The sequence below is a fragment of the Heloderma suspectum genome, chromosome 10, assembly GCF_057233095.1.
Source record: "Heloderma suspectum isolate Gila_16-S chromosome 10, 16-S_ref, whole genome shotgun sequence".
Taxonomy (NCBI): Eukaryota; Metazoa; Chordata; class Lepidosauria; order Squamata; family Helodermatidae; genus Heloderma; species Heloderma suspectum.
In genome coordinates, this window is record NC_139467.1 from 20,046,746 (window position 1) to 20,070,709 (window position 23,964).

General features: G+C 45.6%; 1 protein-coding gene across 1 annotated transcript in view; it reads left to right on the forward strand.

Moving 5' to 3' along the window:
• LOC146337909 (IgGFc-binding protein-like) overlaps positions 1–21,548 on the forward strand; it is a 38,703-nt gene extending 17,155 nt beyond the window's left edge. The window contains exons 5-11 of the mRNA XM_084815443.1: positions 352–916; positions 2,622–3,217; positions 3,797–4,367; positions 7,007–7,206; positions 16,677–17,057; positions 17,514–17,800; positions 20,218–21,548. Coding sequence (XP_084671569.1) covers positions 352–916; positions 2,622–3,217; positions 3,797–4,367; positions 7,007–7,206; positions 16,677–17,057; positions 17,514–17,795 — 2,595 coding nt within the window. The 3' untranslated portion in view covers positions 17,796–17,800; positions 20,218–21,548. The remainder of the gene's footprint in view (positions 1–351; positions 917–2,621; positions 3,218–3,796; positions 4,368–7,006; positions 7,207–16,676; positions 17,058–17,513; positions 17,801–20,217) is intronic.
• Positions 21,549–23,964: the final 2,416 nt, after the last annotated feature.

A 23,964-nucleotide genomic window follows, 5' to 3' on the forward strand; every position in this document is an offset into this window, starting at 1 on the left:
GGCATTAGTCTCAGTGGGCCCCAATGGAGTGCATGGATCCTAGCAACTGCCCAAGTATGCTGGCTGCTCCACTAAGCCAGTGGAGAGCACAGTAGATAATTTTGCAAGAGAGGCAGCCAAATCCTCCTAAAACTCAATGGAATGTAGATGCTTTATCCTCATAGGACAAATTCATTTCTGACAATGCCATGTGGTAAGTAACCTTCTCTAGCTTGGGTTACCAGAGGTTAATAAATCTGACAGGGCAACTAATTTACTCTGCACCTAGTCCATTGCTAATTATAATCTAACCAAATCCTTGCTTTCTGAATAACTAAAAACCTTTGATGGTGTCTTCTATGTGTTTTCCAGGTCAATGGAGTTTCTGTGAACCTGCCATTCTACTATGAAAATAAACTGAAGGTTTACATCAGTGGAGTGCATGGCTTCATCAGGACAGATTTTGACCTGAGAATCAGCTTTGACTGGCACAGCCACGCCAGGGTCATTATTCCAAACATTTATGCCGATTCTGTCTGTGGACTCTGCGGCAATGCCAATCAGGATTCCAGTGATGACTTTGACATGAGGGATGGAGTTCAGGCAAGGGATGCATTCCAGTTTGCAAACAGCTGGAAGCTGAGTGAGGTCCCAGGATGCTCAGAAGGATGCACCAATAACTGTCCAGTGTGCAGTCCAGCAGATGAGCAAACATACAAGGGTCAACTTTATTGTGGGATCCTCATCAGAAAGGATGGGCCATTCAAGCAGTGCCATGGGGTCATTGACCCGACATACTACTTTGATGACTGTGTCTTTGATACCTGCCTATACAGGGGTCTCCGTGACAATCTCTGCAGTGCCATCACTGCCTATGTGACTGACTGCCAGGCTAAGGGCATTCAGATTGGGCAGTGGAGATCAATGTCCTTTTGTAGTAAGTGTTACTTCCTGGATCTAGGCCTAATTCAGTATTAGGGTGACAATGACCCTGATCTAACTGCAGTTCTTAATTTGATAAGGCTTCCAGTGTCATGCATAAAACGTGCAATTGTATTAAGTATTGTTTCTAGTACAGGGATATAACTATACAGCAGGGATAGGGAAAAAGTGATCCTCCAGATGTTTTTGGACTGCAGCTCCCATCAGCCCTAGCTGGCATAGCCAATGATGAGGGTTGATGGGAGCTGCAGTCCAACAATATCTGGAGGACCATAAGTTGCCCATTCATGCTATACAGGAGTGGCACCCGAGGTCTGTAATGACACCCCAGTGTTAACTCCAAACTCATGTTCATTTTTATAAACTCCAAATCTTTTTGAGGTACAAGTATAAAAATACTGAATGTTTCACACCATTTTTCTGAATCTGCTGCATGAATATAAAGTAGCTATTATCTTGTTAAATTAGAGTTTTCTCCATGTTGGTGTCATTTGGATCCCCACTACGGTGAACTATTTCACCCGCCCACACACACACATACATTGATTGGGGTCTGAATGATCCCAGGTTTATCACCTGATAGAAGGAAACTTAACTGATAATTTGTATGAATGTTAATTCTGTTCTTATAATACTTGCATACCTCTGTAGAAGGATAAGATATCTGAAGCAAAACATACTTTATTTTTCAACGATACCCCTACTTCCATAGGAAAGAAGAGGCATTCTTCAGAAGAGAAGACATTCTTCTTCCTCCACAGAAGAGGCATTCCATCTCTGGCTAGAGCAGGGTTGAAGAACCTCTTTTAGCCTGAGGGCCAAATTCCATTTTGGAGAAGCTTTTGAGGGCCCCATTCGAGTGGTGGGCAGGACCAAAGGCCAAATGGGTGGGCCACCAAATTACTAGCAAATTTTAACGTAAAGCTCTTACTAGCAGTAACTAAGACTTCAGAGAGGCATTTTGACCTTTCACAAAAGCCAACAAACCACCACACGATTGGTGGTTGAGGGGAAAGGGAATGGGGCCAGAGGAAGGGGTGTGGTCCTCTGGGAAACCTTGAAGGGCTGGAGTTGGCCCCAGGCCTGAGTTCTACACCCTCGAGCTAGAGAGAAGAGGGTGTCAGCTGCCTCTGTCTTTATCCCATTTGTCTGTTCCAGCCACTTAAGACACGTCTCTTCCATATCTGAGATACTAGATGCAGTACTAAGCCAACTGACTTGGAATACATGATACATTTCTGAGTAAACATGCTTAGGATGAGGCTCAGAAATCATAACACCTGCTCTTAAAATATTATGTTAGGATAGAAATAAAAGCTCCCCTTATGTGTTATACACATAGAGAAAACTCTGTGTGTAAAAAGGGAAGCAGGGCCATATCACCCGCCCCACTCCCAAAGTCTCATAATTTGCAATCAGTGTTCCAGAATGCATGGGAAAACCTACACATGCCAGCTTCCCCAGTGCAGATGTCTACATATAATGCGAAGACAAATGGACATGGACACGTCAGGGATGAGGCCAATGGCATGGCCCTGTTGCATGTGGACATCCTTTCATGTGGCTAACACATGGAGGAGCAAACCATGATGCCTCTTCTACCGCTCTAAATACTAAATGTAGAATGTGCTCTCTTGATGACAATATGCACTCGGTGTTATATTGCAGTGGTTGGAAAAATTCTCATTCTCGTCTTCCAGGCTTTTCCTGTCCACGGAATTCCCACTACAAACTTTGTGGAAGTGGCTGCCCTGCCACTTGTCACAGTCTCTCGACGACCCCAGAAACATGCCAGACTCCGTGTGTAGAAGGCTGTTTCTGTGACTCCGGATTCATCCGCAGTGGGGATCAATGCATCCCTCTTACAGAGTGTGGATGCGTGCACGACGGCACATACTACAAGAAGGGAGAGCAGTTCATTCCGTTCTCGTCTTGCCAGGAGATATGTGAATGCACAGATATTGGCACCATCAAGTGCCAGCAGTTCTCCTGCGGAGCTCATGAAGAGTGCAGGGAGGAGAATGGCATCCGGGGCTGCTACCCTGTGGGATACGGAACAACTCTAACATATGACAACCTTCATTATATTTCCTTTGATGGACAAAGTTTTGATTTCCGTGGCTCTGGCACTTACACCTTCGTCCAAGTCTTTAGCGAAGATACCCGGCTAGTGAAGTTCTCTGTGTTGGTGAAACATGAGAAGCTGGATGATGGGACAATCATATTAGAGTCTGTTGTAGTCTACATTAATGGACATACAGTTGTCTTGGAAAGAGGAATGAAATGGAAAGCTATGGTACGTAGGGATGGACAAATCTGTCACCTTCATTTTTGCTCAGTTCCTCGTTTTTTCAACATTAAGTTTCTTCTCTCCCATTTCTCCATTTTTTTTTAAAGGCCATATTAAAACCTGAACACATTTTGTGTGCATTTCTTCTAACATAGACTTTTTTGTACATACTTTGTCCTAATATTCAATATAATAATATACATATAATTTTTTGCAAGCAATCTCCCCGGATGTGATGCATTTTTGTGTGTACCTTTCCTTAACGTATCCATTTCTGTCTGCACTTACACCGAAGATATGCATTTTAAAATAAATAAATAAATAAATAAATAAATAGTGAACTGCATCACAACATTTGGAAAAGTGCAAATATGGTTGTATAACTGCATTCTGGTCCCCCCCCCCCATCCCTAGTGGTATGTGTTTATCATGTTTGATACATGGTATCAAACATATCTTTCTGTGGATCACTAAACAGCATGTATAGAAGTGTGTGTGTGTGTGTGTGTGTGCGCGCACTAGTGTGCATGTGTGACAAGAGCTAATCTCCTACTAATATTCTTTATTCCTTTGTTGTTGGTACAGGTGGATGAAGAATTGTACAGTTTGCCACTGAACAGAGATGATGGGAAACTCTGGATCACCCAAGAAGGAATCAATGTCATTCTCCAATCATCTGAAGGATTCACAGTTTTTTATGACACTGCCTCATATATACGTGTTTCTGTTCCCATCACCTACCAGGGTCATGTAAACGGTCTGGGTGGCAACTTCAATGGTGATAACGCTGATGATTTCATGATGTCCGATGGAACACTCAGTCAAAACGTGGATGAGTTTGGGGCCTCCTGGAATGTCCCTGTGGCTGGTGTCAGTTGCTCTGATGGCTGTGTTGAGGAACGCCCTAACTATAATGCAGACCAGGTGATAATATACACGGATGGGAGTTACTGTGGAATGATGAAGTCTGAAGCAGGCCCATTCAGTGACTGTCACTCATTGGTGAGCCCTACTGTGTACTTTGAGAACTGCCTGTATGACATGTATGTGGCCAATGGAGCCCAAGAATCCCTCTGTCAAAGCCTTCAAGCCTACGTAGTTGCATGCCAGGCAGCTGAAGCTAAGATCGAAGCCTGGAGAACAGCCTCCTTATGTCGTAAGTTTACAAAATGGGGTTCTCTTCTCTACTTTTCTCATAAAGAGCCTCCCTTTAGAAGTGAACTGAGCTATTGATTGAGCTGTGCCAGGCAGGTTTCAATGTTGCTGTGACCATAGGAGCCACACTGGGCAGAATCCCTCTTCTGTGCCATTCCTAAAGGTACAGCATCAATGTTAGGAACTAGATTCTGTATCTAGAAACTCTGTGACCTCTTTGCACTCTAGTCCATAATCCCCAGCTCTCCACATCCCCTTTCTTGTCCACTTTCTTCCTGTAAGATGTGCCAAACTCTCCTATTTCTGAGTCCTCTCTGTGGTTTTGCTCAGTCCTAGTTTCTCCTTGGTGTGTCTTTTATTCAGTTCCATGTCTCCACCATCCATTGTTCCCTCAGATCCTTAAATTTTAGCTCCAAGGCCAAGTGCAAACGAGCAAAGGGCTGGATGCGCCCGATCTTGTCCGATCTCAGAAGCTAAGCAGGGTCAGCCCTGGTTAGTACCTAGATGGGAGACCACCTGGGAATCAGGCTTCCTGCATTGAGCAGTGGGTTGGACTTGATGGTCTTGTAGGCCCCTTCCAACCCTATGATTCTGTGAGGTCAAGCAAAGGGCTAGATGCACCCGATCTTGGAAGCTAAGCAGGGTCAGCCCTGGTTAGTACCTGGATGGGAGACCGCCTGGGAATCAGGCTTCCTGCACTGAGCAGCAGGTTGGACTCGATGGTCTTGTAGGCCCCTTCCAACCCTATGATTCTATGAGGTCGAGCAAAGGGCTAGATGCACCCGATCTCGGAAGCTAAGCAGGGTCAGCCCTGGTTAGTACCTGGATGGGAGACTGCCTGGGAATCAGGCTTCCTGCATTAAGCAGCAGGTTGGACTCGATGGTCTTGTAGGCCCCTTCCAACCCTATGATTCTATGATGGTTCTAAAGCGACTACCTCAGAGAGCAGATGCTGTTGGTGGAAACATTGGCAGCCTCCCTGCTCTTCCTCCTAATCCCCCTGCCATACAACCTGATCTGGACTCCCTGAGCTAGCTTTCTGCCTCAGGTTTTGGGGGGTGCTAACTCATTGTCACTTGTGAAGTAAGGTTCAACTGCCACTCCAGTTGGCTTCTATATATGGACTGGGGAGAGGGGCTCCATCTTGTCATTCACTTCAGTCAGCAAAATGTCTTTGTCCAGCCCACTACCTGCTTCCTTCTGACAGGCCTGTTGATCGGCCTCCCTAGAACTCCTGTTTCCCTTTCCATTTCACATACAGCCTAATCTGATGTTAAGTCCTATAAGGTTTTTTCAGAGAGACCTCACTCATTGTTTCCTTCTTGTTTCAGTTCCCTGCCCTTTTCCTCAAGCTTACACCTACCATTCCATCCTGTCTGTCAGTCCACCATGTACCCTAAAAAGCAGCAGTAGGCAACTTGTGGCCCTCCAGCTTTTTCGCTGACAAGTCCCATCATGCCTCACCATGGGCTATGTTGGCTAGGGTTCATGGGAATGGAGGGCCAAAATATCTGGAGGGTCACAAGGTGCCCACTCCTGTTATAGGATGAAGTAGAGAAGTAAGCTTCAACTGTCAGTTTGGTCAGCTTCTGTAAGTAGAATGGGAGTGGTGCCATCTTGTCCTTCACCTCAGGTAGCAAAATGTCTTGGGCCGGGCCTACTAGAAAACAAGAGCCATTTTGGCAAAACAATTTCTAAAGAAATTGCAGTTTGGGACAGGCTGAGTTACTGTTTTTTTTCATGTTTTCTGCTTCTTCAGAGGTTGAGTGAGGTACGTTTATTTTCTGCAAAAAAAGAAAAGAAAAAAAGTTTTGATCTTTTCCACCCTGGGATTCTCTGAGGAATAAAGTTTTATATAATAATAACTGAATGTATTTGCTATGGCCTTAGGGTATGTTATCACCAGGAAGCTTCAAAAGCTGTAGTCAGTTGAGTACTAATACAAAAGACTACCTATTTAAAGACATGAAGACAGAGAAAAAACATACAAGAACTTGTGTTACAAATCCAACAGCTGGAGCAAAAGGAAACAAGTACACTGTTCTCATGTAGAAAAAGTGCTATCAGCATGTGTTTGAAAAAGGCAATAACCCAGACAAATTATTAGCAGCCCAGTTAAATGGGAAACAATGACAGCATTCAGTAACATAACATCCTTATACGATGGGGACAAAGTAGATTTGGGGATTTATTGAGCTGAAAATATTCATCTATTTTGCTTGCTCATTTCTGAACTGCTTTTTAATTTTGAAGTATGAAATAATCCATTTTCCAATTCCTCTGTCTTGAATTTACCCTTCATAATGACCATTCCATCATATTTGGAGCATGATCTGAATAAAATATTAGGGCCAGTTATGATGTTTTCCTACTATCTGTGTCAGAAAAAGAGAAACAAACAAACAAATTCAATATGAGCATAAGAATGAATAGCAACTGGGGGGGGGAAAAGGATGATTGTTTTCAATGGGATGATAATAATGTCGAGTATCTATTAGAAAGCCTTGTGACTTATTTCTATGAATTCTGAGGTGAGCTGGGGGAAGGCACCCTGCTGTATTGCTACATTTTGTTCAATCCAGCTTTGGGGACATAAGGAGCAAGTTAGGCAACATTGCTTTGTTGGATTCATCTCCTCAGCCCTCACCTGCCCAACCAACAGCCACTATGAGATATGCACCACACTTTGCGATTTCAGCTGTGCAAGTTTGTACACTCCAATCCAGTGCACAAAGAAATGCTTTGAAGGCTGTCAGTGCAACGATGGATACATGTTTGATGGGGATGCCTGTGTGCCTATAGACCAATGCGGCTGTGTGCACAATGGATTCTACCTCAAGGTAAGTCTCTGTATCCCAGTTATGATACTTTTGTTTTAGAGGGGATGTTTTGGCTGGTGAAATATCATGGATACCTGATATACATTGGTGTGCCTACAGCACAAGTGTCTATGCTGGAATTAAAGATCTATTCCAAATCTTGGTTCCTTAATTAAGCATGTAGCATTATTGATCCCCCCCTTCATGGATCACTGCCTTGTTGTGGTGAAGGGGCTTGCGTAACTCAGTGAAACCATAAGCTATGCCGTGCAGGGCCACCCAAGACGGACAGGTCATGGCAGACAGTTCTGACAAAATGTGGTCCACTGGAGAAGGAAATGGCAACCCACTCCAGTATTCTGGCCAAGAAAACCCCATGGAACGTATCACAAGGCTAAAAGAGATGACACCGGAAGATGAGCCCCTCAGGTTGGAAGGTGTCCAATATATTACTGGGGAAGAGCAGAGGGTATTTCCAAGTAGCGCCAGAAAGAGTGAAGCGGCTGGGCCAAAGCCGAAAGGACACTCAGCTGTGGATGTGTCTGGAGGTGAAAAGAAAATCCGATGCTGTAAAGAACAATATTGTTTAGGAACCTGGAATGTCAGATCAATGAATCAAGGTAAGTTGGAGGTGGTCAAACATGAGATGGCAAGATTGAACATTGACATCTTGGGAATCAACGGACTAAAATGGACAGGCATGGGCGAATTTAATTCAGGTGACCACCATATCTACTACTGTGGGCAAGAATCCCTTAGAAGAAATGGAGTAGCACTCATAGTCAACAAAAGGGTGGGAAAAGCAGTACTGGGGTACAATCTTAAAAATGATAGAATGATCTCAGTACAAATCCAAGGCAAACCATTCAATATCACAGTAATTCAAGTCTATGCCCCAACCACTGATGCTGAAGAAGCTGAGGTTGATCGGTTCTATGAAGACCTACAACACCTTCTAGAACTAACACCAAAAAAAGATGTCCTCTGCATCATAGGGGATTGGAATGCTAAAGTAGGAAGTCAAGAAATCACCGGGATAACAGGCAAGCATGGCCTTGGTGTACGAAATGAAGCAGGACAAAGGCTAATAGAGTTTTGCCAAGAGAACATGCTGATCATAGCAAACACTCTTTTCCAACAGCACAAGAGACGACTCTACACATGGACATCACCAGATGGTCAATATCAAAATCAGATTGATTATGTCCTTTGCAGCCAAAGATGGAGAAGATCTATACAGTCTGTAAAAACAAGACCTGGAGCTGACTGTGGCTCAGATCATGAGCTTCTTGTTGCAAAATTTCGGCTTAAATTGAAGAACATAGGGAAAACCACTAAACCATTCAGGTATGACCTAAATCATATCCCTTATGAATACACAGTGGAGGTGAGGAATAGATGTAAGGGATTAGACCTGATAGACAGAGTGCCTGAGGAACTATGGACGGAGGTCCATAACATTGTTCAGGAGGCAGCAACGAAATCCATCCCAAAGAAATAGAAATGCAAGAAAGCCAAGTGGCTGTCTGATGAGGCTTTACAAGTAATTGGGGAAAGAAGGAAAGCGAAAAGCAAGGGAGAAAGGGGAAGATATATCCAACTGAATGCAGAGTTCCAGAGAATAGCAAGGAGAGACAAGAACGCCTTCTTAAATGAACAATACAAAGAAATCGAGGAAAACAACAGAATGGGAAAGACTAGAGATCTCTTCAAGAAAATCGGAGATATCAAGGGAACCTTTTGTGCAAAGACAGGCATGATAAAGGACAAAGAAGGCAGGGATCTAACAGAAGCAGATGAGATTAAGAAGAGGTGGAAAGAATACACAGAAGAACTATACAGGAAAGATCTGAATGTCCCTGATAGCCATGATAGCGCGGTCGCTGAACTTGAGCCAGACATCCTAGAAAGTGAAGTCAAGTGGGCCTTAGGAAGCATTACTAACAACAAAGCTAGCGGAGATGACAGTATTCCAGCTGAGCTTTTTAAAATCCTAAAAGATGATGCTGTTAAAGTGCTGCATATGCCAACAAATTTGGAACACTCAACAATGGCCACAGGACTGGAAAAGGTCAGTTTACACTCCAATTCCAAAGAAGGGCAATGCCAAAGAGTGTTCAAACTACCACACAATTGCGCTCATTTCACATGGCAGCAAGGTTATGCTCAAAATCCTACAAGCTAGGCTTCAGCAGTATGCGAACTGAGAACTACCGGAAGTACAAGCTGGGTTTCGAAGAGGCAGAGGAACTAGAGATCAAATTGCCAACATTCGCTGCATCATGGAGAAAGCAAGAGAATTCCAGCAAAAGTCTGTTTCTGTTTCATTGACTATGCTAAAGCCTTTGATTGTGTGGATCACAACAAACTGTGGCAAATTCTTAAAGTGATGGGAGTACCAGACCACTTTACCTGTCTCCTGAGAAACCTGTATGAGGGTCAAGAAGCAACAGTAAGAACCAGACATGGAACAACCGATTGGTTCAAAATTGGGAAGGGAGTATGACAAGGCTGCATATTGTCACCCTGCTTATTTAACTTATATGTAGAGTACATCATGAGAAATGCCGGGTTGGATGAATCAGAGGTCGGAATTAAGATTGCTGGGAGAATTATCAACAACCTCCGATATGCAGACGATACCACCCTAATGGCAGAAAGTGAAGAGGATCTAAAGAGCCTCTTGTTGAGGGTGAAAGAGGAGAGTGCAAAAGCTGGTTTGAAACTCAACATTAAAAAAACGAAGATCATGGCATCTGGCCCCATCACTTCCTTTCATATAGAAGGGGAAGAAATGGAAGCTGTGACAGATTTTACTTTCTTGGGCTCCAAGATCACCGCAGACGGTGACTGTAGCCATGAAATTAAAAGACGCTTGCTCCTTGGGAGGAAAGCTATGGCCAACCTAGACAGCATAGTAAGAAGCAGAGACATCACCTTGCCGACAAAGGTCCGTATCATCAAAGCTATGGTTTTCCCAGTAGTAATGTATGGCTGTGAGAGCTGGACTATAGGGAAGGTTGAGTGCCGAAGAATTGATGCTTTTGAACTGTGGTGCTGGAGAAGACTCTTACGAGTCCCCTGGACTGCAAGGAGGTCAAATCAGTCCATCCTAAAGGAAATCAACCCTGAGTGCTCATTGGAAGGACAGATCCTGAAGCTGAAGCTCAAATATTTTGGCCACCTAATGCGAAGAGAAAACTCTCTGGAAAAGACCGTGATGCTGGGAAAGACTGAAGGCAAAAGGAGAAGGGGACGGCAGAGGATGAGATGGCTAGATAGCATCACCGATGCAATGAATATGAACTTGAGCACACTCTGGGAGAGAGCGCAGGACAGGAAGGCCTGGCGTGCTATGATCCATGGGGTCATGAAGAGTCGGACATGACTGAACGACTGAACAACAACAATTATTGATCCCTCAAGTGGACTGAGATGATATATCAGAGCTAATAGAATCCAGTAGCAAAATGACTGGGATCTACAACAGAAACAGGGAGAAAGGGGGTGAGGTAAAGGTAGAGATGGCAGAGTCACATGCCTGAGAACTCTGTGTGTGTGTGTTGGGGGGGGTGAGAATACAATCCAGAAAAATCTTTACTGATGGATTTTGCTGATTTTATAAAATTGGCTTTCAGTACTGCTTCAGCTAGGGATGGCGTAGAATTCTGCCACGGACTCCAATGAGGCTGGATTCTAAAGAATCCCCCCCCCCCCGGAGTCTGTGATGGAACAGAACACTTACCTCCACCTCCCTGCGGAATCCTCTTCTCCCGGATCCTTCGGCTCTGGATTGCCAGCGATATGGCCGCCATGTTGTATCACTGGCTGAAGAGGACTGACTGCAGACGCAAATGGCATCTAGGACGCCATTTGTGGCCGTAAAGGTCTTAGTTTGAGGTAAATGCAGCCGAAAATGGCTGCATTTAGTTTAGACTAAGACCTTTACAGACGCAAATGGCATCCCAGACACCATTTGCATCCCTGCTTTTCATTCACATGATTGTTGTTGTTCAGTTGTTCAGTCGTGTCCAACTCTTTGTGACCCCATAGACCATAGCACGCCAGGCCTTCCTAACCTCCGCTCTCTCCCGAAGCGTGCTCAAGTTCATATTCATTGCATCGGTGATGCTATCTAGCCATCTCATCCTCTGCTGTCCCCTTCTCCTTTTGCCTTCAATCTTTCCCAGCATCAGGGTCTTTTCCAGGGAGTTTTCTCTTCGCATTAGGTGGCCAAAATATTTGAGCTTCAGCTTCAGGATCTGTCCTTCCAATACAGTCAGGGTTGATTTCCTTTAGGATGGACTGATTTGACCTCCTTGCAGTCCAGGGGAGTCGTAAGAGTTTTCTCCAGCACCACAGTTCGAAAGCATCAATTCTTCGGCGCTCAGCCTTCCTTATAGTCCAGCTTTCACAGCGATATGTTGCGACTGGGAAAACCATAGCTTTGATTATACGAACCTTTGTCGGCAAGGTGATGTCTCTGCTTCTTACTATGCTGTCTGGGTGAGCCATAGCTTTCCTCCCAAGGAGCAAGCGTCTTTTAATTTCATGGCTACAGTCACTGTCTGCAGTGATCTTGGAGTCCAATAAAGTAAAATCTGTCACTGCTTCCATTTCTTCCCCTTCTATATGCCAGGAAGTGATGGGGCCAGATGCCATGATCTTAGTTTGTTACTTTGTTTAATGTTGAGTTTCAAACCAGCTTTTGCACTCTCCACTTTCACCCTCAACAAGAGGCTCTTTAGATCCTCTTCGCTTTCTGCTATTAGGGTGGTATCGTCTGCATATCTGAGGTTGTTGATCATTCTCCCAGCAATCTTAATTCCGACCTGATTCATCCAACCCGGTGTTTCTCATGATGTACTCTGCATATAAGTTAAATAAGCAGGGTGACAATATACAGCCTTGTCATACTCCTTTCCCAATTTTGAACCAATCGGTTGTTCCATGTCCGGCTCTTACTGTTGCTTCTTGACCCTCGTACAGGTTTCTCAGGAGACAGGTAAGGTGGTCTGGTACTCCCATCACTTCAAGAATTTGCCAGAGCTTGTTGTGATCCACACAGTCAAAGGCTTTAGCATAGTCAGTGAAGCAGAAATAGATGTTTTTCTGGAATTCTCTTGCTTTCTCCTAGGGATGGACGAAAGTCCCTTACCTGTCCTCGAAGCTTGCTTCGCGGTGGGGGGGAGGTGCTTCGGTTCTCCCCCCGAAGTTCATGAGGGGGGGGGAGGCGCCCCACCTCACCCGGCCGAAATTCAGGCTGGGGGGAGGCGCCCCATCCCTCGCTGGCGAAATTCAGGCCGGGTAGAAGTGCCCCGTCTACCCGGCCGCGAAAAAAAAAAGTAAAAAAACACAAAAAAACCACACCCCCATGATAGGCTACGTAACGATTTACGTAGCCTATCACGGCTAGATTTCCAAAGTCAGCCGTGATAGGCTACGTAAATCGTCATGTAGCCTATCATGGGTGACTTCAAAAAAAAAAAAAAAAGTGCGTACGCAAATGGCGGCCCCCATAGGGGGCCGCCATTTGCATTCCTTATTTGGTCCCTGTAGTCTATGTAAAAATTTACGTAGACTACAGCGAAAATAAGGGCAATGCAAATAGCCGGAAGACTGGCCGCCGCCCCCACCCCCGCTGAACTGCCGCCGAACCGCCGCTGGGACCTGCCGCCAAGAGGGACATTCGCATGAGGTAAGTCCCATCCCGGGGGGGGGGTGGCGGGGGGGTGGCGGAGAATTTCACTGCCAATTTCGGGGGGCCGAATGCGTTGGCATTTGGCCTCCCCGAGATTCGTGGAGAAATTCTCCGCCATCCCTACTAGGATGTCCAGCTCAAGTTCGGTGACCACATCATCATGGCTATCAGGGACATTAAGATCTTTCCTGTATAGTTCTTCTGTGTATTCTTGCCACCTCTTCTTAATCTCATCTGCTTCTGCTAGGTCCCTGCTTTCTTTGTCCTTTATCATGCCTATCTTTGCACAAAACGTTCCCTTGATATCTCCAATTTTCTTGAAAAGATCTCTAGTCTTTCCCATTCTATTGTTTTCCTCAATTTCTTTGCATTGTTCATTTAAGAAGGCCTTCTTGTCTCTCCTTGCTATTCTCTGGAACTCTGCATTCAGTTGGGTATATCTTCCCCTTTCTCCCTTGCTTTTCGCTTCCCTTCTTTCCTCAGCTACTTGTAAAGCCTCATCAGACAGCCACTTGGCTTTCTTGCATTTCTATTTCTTTGGGATGGATTGAGTTGCTGCCTCCTGAACAATGTTACAGACCTCCGTCCATAGTTCCTCAGGTGCTCTATCAGGTCTAATCTCTTAAATCTATTCCTCACCTCCACTGTATATTCATAAGGGATATGATTTAGGTCATGCCTGAATGGTTTAGTGGTTTTCCCTATGTTCTTCAATTTAAGCCGACATTTTGCAAGAAGCAGCTCATGATCTGAGCCACAGTCAGCTCCAGGTCTTGTTTTTACTGACCGTATAGAGCTTCTCCATCTTTGGCTGCAAAGGACATAATCAATCTGATTTTGATATTGACCGTCTGGTGATGTCCATGTGTAGAGTTGCCTCTTGTGCTGTTGGAAAAGAGTGTTTGCTATGATCAGCATGTTCTCTTGTCAAAACTATTAGTTTTTGTCCTGCTTCATTTTGTACACCAAGGCCATGGCTGCCTGTTGCTTTCTGATCTGTTGCTTGTTATCCTGATGCTTTCTTGACTTCCTACTTTAGCATACCAATCCCCTATGATGCAGAGGACATCTTTTTTTGGTGTTAGTTCTAGAAGGTGTTGTAGGTCTTCATAGAACCGATCAACCTCAGCTTCTTCAGCCTCAGTGGTTGGGGCATAGACTTGAATTACTGTGATGTTGAATGGTTTGCCTTGGATTCGTACTGAGATCATTCTATCATTTTTAAGATTGTACCCCAGTACTGCTTTTCCCACCCTTTTGTTGACTATGGGTGCTACTCCATTTCTTCTAAGGGATTCTTGCCCACAGTAGTAGATATGGTGGCCACCTGAATTAAATTCGTCCATGCCTGTCCATTTTAGTTCGCTGATTCCCAAGATGTCGATGTTCAATCTTGCCATCTCATGTTTGACCACCTCCAGCTTACCTTGATTCATTGATCTGACATTCCAGGTTCCTAAACAATATTGTTCTTTACATCATCAGACTTTCTTTTCACCACCAGACACATCCACAGCTGAGTGTCGTTTTGGCTTTGGCCCAGCCGCTTCACTCTTTCTGGCGTTACTTGGAAATACCCTCTGCTTTTCCCCAGTAATATATTGGACATCTTCCGCCCTGAGGGGCTCATCTTCCGGCGTCATCTCTTTTAGCCTTGTGATACGTTCCATGGGGTTTTCTTGGCAAGAATACTGGAGTGGGTTGTCATTTCCTTCTCCAGTGGACCACATTTTGTCAGAACTCTCCGCCATGACCCGTCTGTCTTGGGTGGCCCTGCACGGCATAGCTTATGGCTTCACTGAGTTACACAAGCCCCTTTGCCACAACAAGGCAGTGATCCGTGAAGGGGCATTCACATGTTAGGCTATGCAAATTTATTCTGGACTGGTTTTATTCTGGTTGTATTGATTACTGTGGTTTTAATGTTTTATATATTTTGTAGCATTTTATTGTGTGTTCTTTGGTTTTAATTTTTGTGAACCGCCCTTAGAGCTCCGGCTATTGGGCGGTATAAAAATGAAATAAATAAATTAAACAAATAAACTTACGGCTGCATTTACCTTAAACTAAGACCTTTATGGCTGCAAATGGCGTCCTGGACACCATTTGCGTCCGCAGTCCGTCAATACCCCTCCGCCAGCGACATGGCATGGCGACCGTATCGCTGGCACTTCAGAGCCAGCTGGCGGCTCCACGGAATCACCACAGAGCAGAGCTGGCTGAAGAGGATTCCGGGGGGAGGAATGGATCGCCTCCCCCCCCACGGGCAGGATCGCCATGGACCAGCAGGTAGAGAATCCGCCCATCCCTATCTTCAGCATGCTGATCTTTGGCTATATGGGCTTAGGTTCTGACTGCTAGATCTCTTCTCTCGACAATAGGCCCTAAGGTTGCATTGTAGTGCTGAACAAGCTTTCAAGACCTCCACCTGCTATTTCTCTGTTTCCTGAATGGCAAAATGAAGTGATGCATGCTGTGTCACCGCTATGTCATACCATGCAAGCTTATGGTTGCTCATTCAAAATCCCAGCATTTAAGGATGACAGAACAGCTTTGGGCTCTCTACCCAAAATAGACTGGTCTTGCCCTGTATCTCGAAATTTAACAGTGAAGAAGCCAGTGAGGGGTTTCCAATGTCTAGGAGCCAACACTGAGAAGGCCTTATCTTGTGTAGTCATCCATTCATCATACCTCTGATGATAGGGCAGACCCTCCGAAGATGACTGATTTTATCCACAGAGAGCCTCACAAACAGGTTGCTGACAGTTATCGAGGGTCGCTGCTACTCTCTCTTCTTGAAATCAGAATGTGGTAGGCTCCTCACAACTCAAAACAGCTCTACTGGATGGCACCGAATCAATGCGAAGGTGGCAGAAAATTTTCTCCACTACCATAGATTAGGTTGTAGGGCTCTAGTCCATTTTCAGTTAGATTTATCCTGGGAACTATCTACACTAGGATGTGTCTCGGTATTGCAACATCTGGCAGCTGTTCTGTCTTAATTTCTTAATGGATTAAGGGAAACGGCAGGAGATGTGGTTGGAAAACATGGGAGGGTTACAAGTGGAAGCAGTTGTCGTCTGGACACACACATCCCACCATAACATTCTGTGAAAGAGGCAGGGCAGTGGCACTATAAAAGCCTCATCTGGAAACACTCAGGTTTAGCTCATTTTGATTTCTGTGCTGTGTGCATATTTTCTATCATGTCTACCTCTGCTTTATGAGCTCTGGCTGCCTTTGCTTTGTCTGGTATATTTTGTTTTAAAACATAGCTGTATATCTTGACATCCATGTTCCTGTGGGGAAGAAGAAGGAGTGTGGGAGACAGGAGCAGGTGAAGGGAACATCAGGGCCTGCTCCAGTTGGACTGCCCCTCCTTTGGGAGATGAAGCGGGGGGGGGGGGACAGGGCCATCCCACCAGCCCTGCTGACAGTCTACCTAATTCTTTTTTCTCCCTCTTCCCTCCCCATTGCCTTTTCCTTGTGTGTCGTGTCTTTTTTAGATTGTAAGCCTGCAGGCAGGGACGGTCGTCTTTGTTCATTGATTGCAAGCCGCTCTGGGAGACTTTTTTTGGCTGAGGAGCAGGATAAAAATACAAAAAATCAATAAATATTACCTTGATTTTATATAAGCTGCTTTGTGGATATGTTTAGATGGAGCGGCAGCATGTACAGCTTTTAAATTAATTAATTTAAATAAAGAAAAAAAGAGGAAAACATTATTTCAATATTCATACTCCTTTCCAATGGTCGTAACTATATTCTTTCCCTGGGGATTTCCCAACAGGCTGGCGAGAGCATCTTCTTAAGCAACTGCACGGAAAGATGCACCTGTAGGGCCATGGGCCAAGTCACCTGTGAGGAAACAATCTGCAGGGCCGATGAGATCTGCACACTTAAGAATGGTGTGCGTGGCTGTGAGCGCAAGGAAGGCCAGTGCAAAGTCACACCAGGAGCCAAGCTCACATCGTTCGATGGTGCCTCGGGAAAGTACCTTTGCAGTGGGGTCTATGACGTGGCCTCCATATGTGATGAAAGTGCTGCCACCTGGTTCAGGGTGACAGTGAGCATCGGACAGGACAACGATGATGGCCTGGTAGTGGGGAGGGCCGTTTACATCTACGTCCGGGAGGCATCCATCACTGTGAAAAAGAACGATAGGATATGGGTAAGAGGAAGCCAGAAAGAACTGTATGTGAAGTTCCTACAACCATCAATAAAATTCAACATGCATCCACTTAAAAAACATGTTTCACCCTCAAGTCACTTTAACCTTTTCTTTGCTTACATCAGCCTTCCCCACCATGGTGCTTGCCAGATGGGTTGGACTGCAGCTCCCATACTTCCCAGCCAGTATTGGCCATGCTGGCTGGAAATTATGGGAGTTGCATGCATTCCAACACTCCTGGAGTGCACCGGGTTGGGGAAGCTTGGCTTGCATGATCCAGGAGATAATTAGATGGCCTCTGGTGTATACCATGATAGTATGCAGGTGTTTGCTTGCTTGCTTGCCTTTATTGTTCACCCTAGATTGGTCAGTTTGCATTATGAATCTCAGGTTCTTGCTGGCTTCTTAGTCTTCACTCAACAGGGCATCCCATGCCCCAATCTTTCTATGTTCCAGGTAAATGGGCGATCAGTGAGGTTACCATACAAGGTCTCCAAAACTGTGTCTGTGAGCAAGGTTCCAGATGGGATCCTGATTGACCAGGCATCTCAGATGCAGGTTCTCCTTCGTTCTGATGGAGAGTTGACAGTGAAAGTCAAGGTGACCCTTGCAGGGAAGCTCTGTGCCCCATGTGGAAACTTCAACGGGGACAGCTCGGATGACCTGAAGCTGCCCAGTGGGAAGTCTGAAAAGAACACTGCTGAGGTCCTTCATGCTTGGAAGGCCAAGGACCTCTAACCTGAGTAAGTTGCTCTTTCTAACAATACAACAGAAGAACTACAGATCCATCCCTTTTGAAAATCTTGTATGATGTTGAGGTTTAACTGAGGGTCAAACTACATGTGACATTATGCATGGTTTGGTTTTATTTTGTATTTGTACTTTTAGTCTAGCCACTTTCTTTTTGAAGAGAAGGCATATCCTAGCAAAAACATGTTCCTGATACAGAGCATGCCCTCGCACCAAAAAGCTTCCCCCCAAGACTTCTCATTACCCCCAAAGGTGCTGTTTTCCATCAACAATATAGTACCTTGGAAGGGGGTAGCAGCTGGGAAAAGACTATTCATCAGGGGATGGATCCAGACTATGTGATATTCTCCAACAGTTTGTCAAGAGCTCCCAGAAAGAAAATTCACAGCTAATTTCTCCAAAAATTCTTTTCTGAGAAATTTCAGTCCTGGTCCTGGCTGCAATGCAGGGGTGGCCTTCCAATCTGTTTTGGCTGGAAGGGACATGGATGGCCCAGGTATAGTCCATCTTGACATCCGAGAGATCACAGGCTCAGTGCAGTTGTGAAACCCTGAACATGGCCTTCTCTTTTCTTTTTTAATCAATAGGATTAAAAATGGTTTGGAGCAGGTTTGGAGCAGGGGTGTCAAACCTCTTTCAGCCCAAGGGCCAAATTCCTTTTTGGAGAAGCTCTTGGCGGCCGCATTCCAATGGTGAGCTGGGCAAAAGTCAAGAGGGACAGGGCAAAAACACTAGCATATTTTAGCTTGAAGCTTTTACTGCCAGTAACAAAGCCTTAGGAGAAGCATTTCAGCCTTTTAGAACTGGGGGAAAACTGCACAAAAGCTGGGAAATGAGCACACAATTGGGGGAAAGCGGTGGGGGCAAGGGAAGGGGGTGGCTTCCTGGGCAGCCCCAGAGGGCTGGATCGGGCCCCAAAGAGGGTTTGAGGTTCTGCACCCCTGGTTTGGCTTTTGCTTTATTTTTAATTGCAAATATATAGTTTTATTAGTAGTTCTACTATGCACTCTCAATCTAGCTGCCTTTGCATCCATCATGTATAGGAGGAGGATGTTTTATACTCTAGTCCTAGCCATGTTTATTCAGTCATTCATTATTCACATTTATTCAGACTTACTTCCAAATACACCTGCTTAGAGAATCTCTACACCAGCCTAAAATCCCACATTTAAAAGGGGGCTTTCTGCTTCCATTTTAAATGCAGGATCATGACGGACTCCTGTTACACTAGGGCTGGCAGAGAATTCTGCCATGGACCCAAATGAGGCTGGATTCTTTTGAATTCGGCCTCCAGAGTCCACAGTGGAACGAATGACTTACCTCCGCCTCCCTCTGGAATTCTCAGGAACCGACTCCTCTCCACAGCGATTCTGCGGAGCCGCACGCCAGCTCCAATACGGTAATGATGGCCACCATTACCATATCTCTGAGGAATGAACACAGCCACAAATGGCATAGTGGACACCACTTGTGGCCATAAAGCCCTTAATTTAACCTAAATGCAGCCATAAATAGTTGCAATTAGGTTAAACTAAGGGCTTTACAGCCACAAGTGGCATCCGCTATGCCATTTGCAGCTGTATTCATTCCTCAGTGATATGGTAATGGCGGTCTCCATTGCCGTATCGCCATTCACCAACAATAAGGAGCCGGTGTGCGGCTCTGCAGAATCACCACAGAGAGTAGCTGGCTGCTGAGGATTTCGGGGGGAGTATCGGATTGCCTCCCTCCACGGGCAGATTCCCCACGGACCGGAAGGTAGGGAATTTACCCACCCCTATGTTACATGCACTTCCTTCCCCTCTCACAGTTCCCCCCTCCTTCTCCCCCTCATCTGAGTCTTCCCTATATTTCATTATACAGCCACTAGATGGTGTTGTGGTCTAGCCCCTCTTCTTGCGGCTTTTCCTTTTTCACGGAGGGAACTCAAGTGGATGAGAAGTGGAGTAATTTTGATAGCTCATTATCTCTGATCTATTTAAAAAACGGAATTAAGGTCATTTAGTGCAGGAGATACCCTGGAGGTTTACGACATCATCTTAAGAGCCCGCAAACGTCCATGAGTGAGCAATCTGAATTGCAGGATAAAAGCTCCATGTGAAGAAGCCCTTAGGTTATATCCTTGGTTCTACCAGCAGCATACGCTGGTCTATAGGATCAAGCTTTAAACCTCCCACCCCCCGTGCCATCTTCCTTTCCTAGTGACCTCTAACATCACAGCAGCTGAAAACAATTTTCATCCCACTTCCCGCCCACTTCCCTGCAAGGTACCTACTTACTTCCCATCTCAGATAAACAAAAGATTGTACGGAAGCAGAGTAAAGGGCCATCACTTTGTTCGTCATTACCTGCTGTACATCACAGGAACAGTAGATCTACAAACCAATAACCACATTCTTGCTTTCCTCAGACAACATCTTCTTGAAAGATGGCAAATTCTCCTGCAGAACCAGAGAAAATAGAAGCCATAAAGTTCTCAAATTGCTAACTGATAAGCCGTCAAGTGGAACTGATGACTTTGTCTCAAGTGCATCATTTTTGGAACATTTTGGGATATCAACGGCATGGATATAATGAAGGAGAATCATAACCTCCAAACAACAGGAGTGAAAGAGACTGAAGCCATACAACTGTGAATATATCCGAGAGGGTTTTTAGTGTGCAGTTTCACTATGAGACCCCAAGGAGCTTCAGTTACTATGCTTGATTTTCAGCAAAAAATAACCCACCACCACTAATTTCCCTACTAAGCAATGATCACTGCTTGTAAATGGGGACAATGAAAGAAAACCTAGTTGGTTTAATCCCGAATTTTAATTGATGCACTTGATCGGCATCAATAAATTTTGTTCATTGATGATCTGCATCAAATTGCATTTGACTAACAATCAATAACAGAACAAGATATTTGTCTGTCTGTCCATCTGCCTGTCAGTGCCATAGCACCAAAACTGTGAAACCTAGACATCTGAAACCTGGGAGGCATACCAAGGGGGTCCTAGGGGTATGCACATTGGGGCTATTTTGTTTTTAAAACACATTACTTAATCTGCATTAATTTAAATGTGTCCATGTAATTGAAGTCTGCAGTACCATCTTCAACCACTAATGGCAGACTTCTCTAGCCATTACATGGCTCTGTAGTCCATACAGTTTGAAGCTAGGGGAGGTTAGTAAGCTGAGGGACAGAGTTATGCACCTGCTCCCTCTCCCCCTGCTGTGGAGCAACCCCCCCCATCAGGGGGATTGGATGGTCAGACCCCTCCCTCAAGGAGCTATGGGGGTACATAGGGTTGGGCAAACTCCCCCACATTTTGTTTGTGAGTGGCTTGCCAGATTCCCCCCAGGTCCACCCCCTTCTGCACACGTTGCGAGCTGTCTTTTTTCTTTTCTTTTTTACTCGAGCCATGATTTGTGCAAATCTTAACATGCATAAAAATGCCCGTAAAACTCCCGGTCCAGGTGGCACAAAATTGTGCAACATCCGTTCATGTAAATAGTAGGGTTGGCGGAGAATTTCTCCCCGAAACTTCGGGGGGCCGAGCGCCAACGTGTTCGGCCCCCCGAAGAAGTTTCGGGGAGAAATTCTCTGCCCCCCCGCCCCCCGCACCCCCCCCGGGACGGGACTTACCTTTGCCGAATGTCCCTCCCGGCGGCGGGTCCGGCCGGCGGTTCGGCGGGTCTTCGTCCGGGGCGGGAGCGGCAGCTGGTCTTTCAACCGGCTGCTGCCGCCGCCATTCCAATAAAAGAAAAAAAAACAACACCCCCGTGATAGGCTACGTGACGATTAATGTAGCCTATCACGGCTAGATTTGCAAAGTCAGCCGTGATAGGCTACATAAATCGTCACGTAGCCTGTCACGGGTGACTTAAAAAAAAAAAAAAAAAAGCGCGTACGGATAATGGCGGCCCCCATAGGGAGCCGCCATTCCTGTTCCTTATTTGCATTGCCCTTATTTTTGCCGTAGTCTACGTAAAGATTTACGTAGACTACAGCGACCAAATAAGGAACGCGAATGGCGGCTCCCTATGGGGGCCGCCATTTGCTTTTTTTTTTTTTTTAAGTCACCCGTGATAGGCTACGTGACGATTTACATAGCCTATCACGGCTGACTTTGCAGATCTAGCCATGATAGGCTACGTTAATCGTCACGTAGCCTATCACGGGGGCGTTTTTTTTTTTTTACTTTTTAGTTCGTGGCCGGGCGAGGCGAGGCGCCTCCTCCCCGGCCTGAATTTCGGCCGGGCGAGGCGGGAAGCCTCCCCCCCGGCCTGAACTTTGCGGGGGGAGCAGCGAAGTGCCTCCCCCCCACCGCGAAAAGCTTTGAGGACAGGTAAGGGACTTTTGTGCACCCCTAGTAAATAGCACACTTTGCCACAATGCACTACCACAAGATTTAGATGGCGAGCAAGGTTTTCTGTGGAAGTTGGTCCTGCGTTCTGGTCGATTTGCACAAATTTCTGCCCATAATTGCAGAAATAGCAGTATTTGGAATTGGAAAAAGCAGGCAGGCACAGGAAAACCTGCACTCTGCTCAGATATGTCTGTGGGGCTGGTATTTGTGTTGTCGCCAACTTTTGTGTCGGCCGGGGCTAACTAGTCCTGTGTGTAAGCTAACCTGTCACAGAACACAGAGGGACTGTCCCCTTGTGTTCCACTCAGGTTCTTCATCCCACTGTCCTGCATTTATTTCCCCTTGGGTGCCCTGGCTTGCCTGCCCAGTCCCACAGGCCAGGTGACCCTTCAGTAGACTCAGGCAGCCAATGGAAAAAAGAGATGCACCCGTTTCCCCAGTGATATGACCTGTCCTTTTTTAATACAATTTTGACGATGGCAGTGGCCATGCTCAGCAGGCATTGCTTCACTCAGACAGGGTGAGCATGATCTGACAGCTGTGTGAGTTTGCTTGAAGCCTTCATGATATCAAACTAAAGGCTACTCCAACCCATGTGAAGCTGGGTGAATCAGAAGAAAAAAGTGATCTTTTTTGGGGGGGAGGGGGATTCAAATTCACATGGCAAGGAAGAGCTAACCTTCTTTTCTCAGCACCATGCCTCCCAATTGGATTTTCAGATCCCCCTCCTGCACCTGCTTTTACCTTTAGGGGAAAACAACAACAAACATGTAGGTTGTCCTAAAGAGATAATCGTTCAGATCCAGAGAACATCCATTTGCAGAAGAAGTATTCAGCATGTATATCAGGAACCATGCGCATTCATTGGATACTCATTCACATCTGCAGGCATTCTGCTGTACCATGTGACTTACACTGGGATGCCTGTGAGTCAGTGAGTGTGCAGTTCTTACCAATGGATTTGGTTGGGCATCAACATCTAAATGTGCACCACTTTTCCCATCAATTATCTGCTGCATACACACTTGTGCTCCCAACAGTCCTGCTTTTCTTGCCTTCTTCATCAGGCTACACAGCAGCTTTCCCACTGGCCAGGAAATGGACAAAAAGTAGCACTGTGTGAACCCAACCACTGCATTTATTTAACTGAAATATTTATATGTCGCCTTTCAGCAACACTTCCAGAGCAGCTTTCAAAACTGAGTTCAAAGAAGCAAAAATGAGATCCAGAAAGCACCCTGCCTGGTGTGGGCAGTAGATTTTCCACACTTTTTCTGCAAGAGCCATGCTTGAGGTTTCACTTTTTCTCCTGGAGACCATCAAGGGGAGGGATAAAATCTTAGGCCAAACCCTGAAATTTGGCAACCTGAAGCCCTGTGCCAAAGGTGAGCAACTTGCAGCCCTCCAGCTGGTTTGGCCTACAACTCCCATCAGTCCTAGCCAACATAGCCGATGGTGAGGGATGAGGAGAATTATAAGGCAAAACCTCTAGAGGGCCACAAGTTGCCCACTCCTACCTTATACCATCAACCCATATACCCATAGCATCGAGCTCATAGTAGGGGTGGGGTTCCTTGGCCCTTTGGTCAGCAGTGCAGCCCCATTCTCAGTCTACCAGCCATGCACTGAAGGCAGGATGGAAATCGTGATAATTAGATCCCACTTTGCTGCTGGGCTCAGGGCCAGTGCATATTCAAGAGCTATAGTTAAAGGTGAAATGCATCATTGGAAAGGAGGATACCAGTTTGCACAACATTTGCATGTGCTCATTTGTATGTATGGATGCACATTTAGGAAAAAAA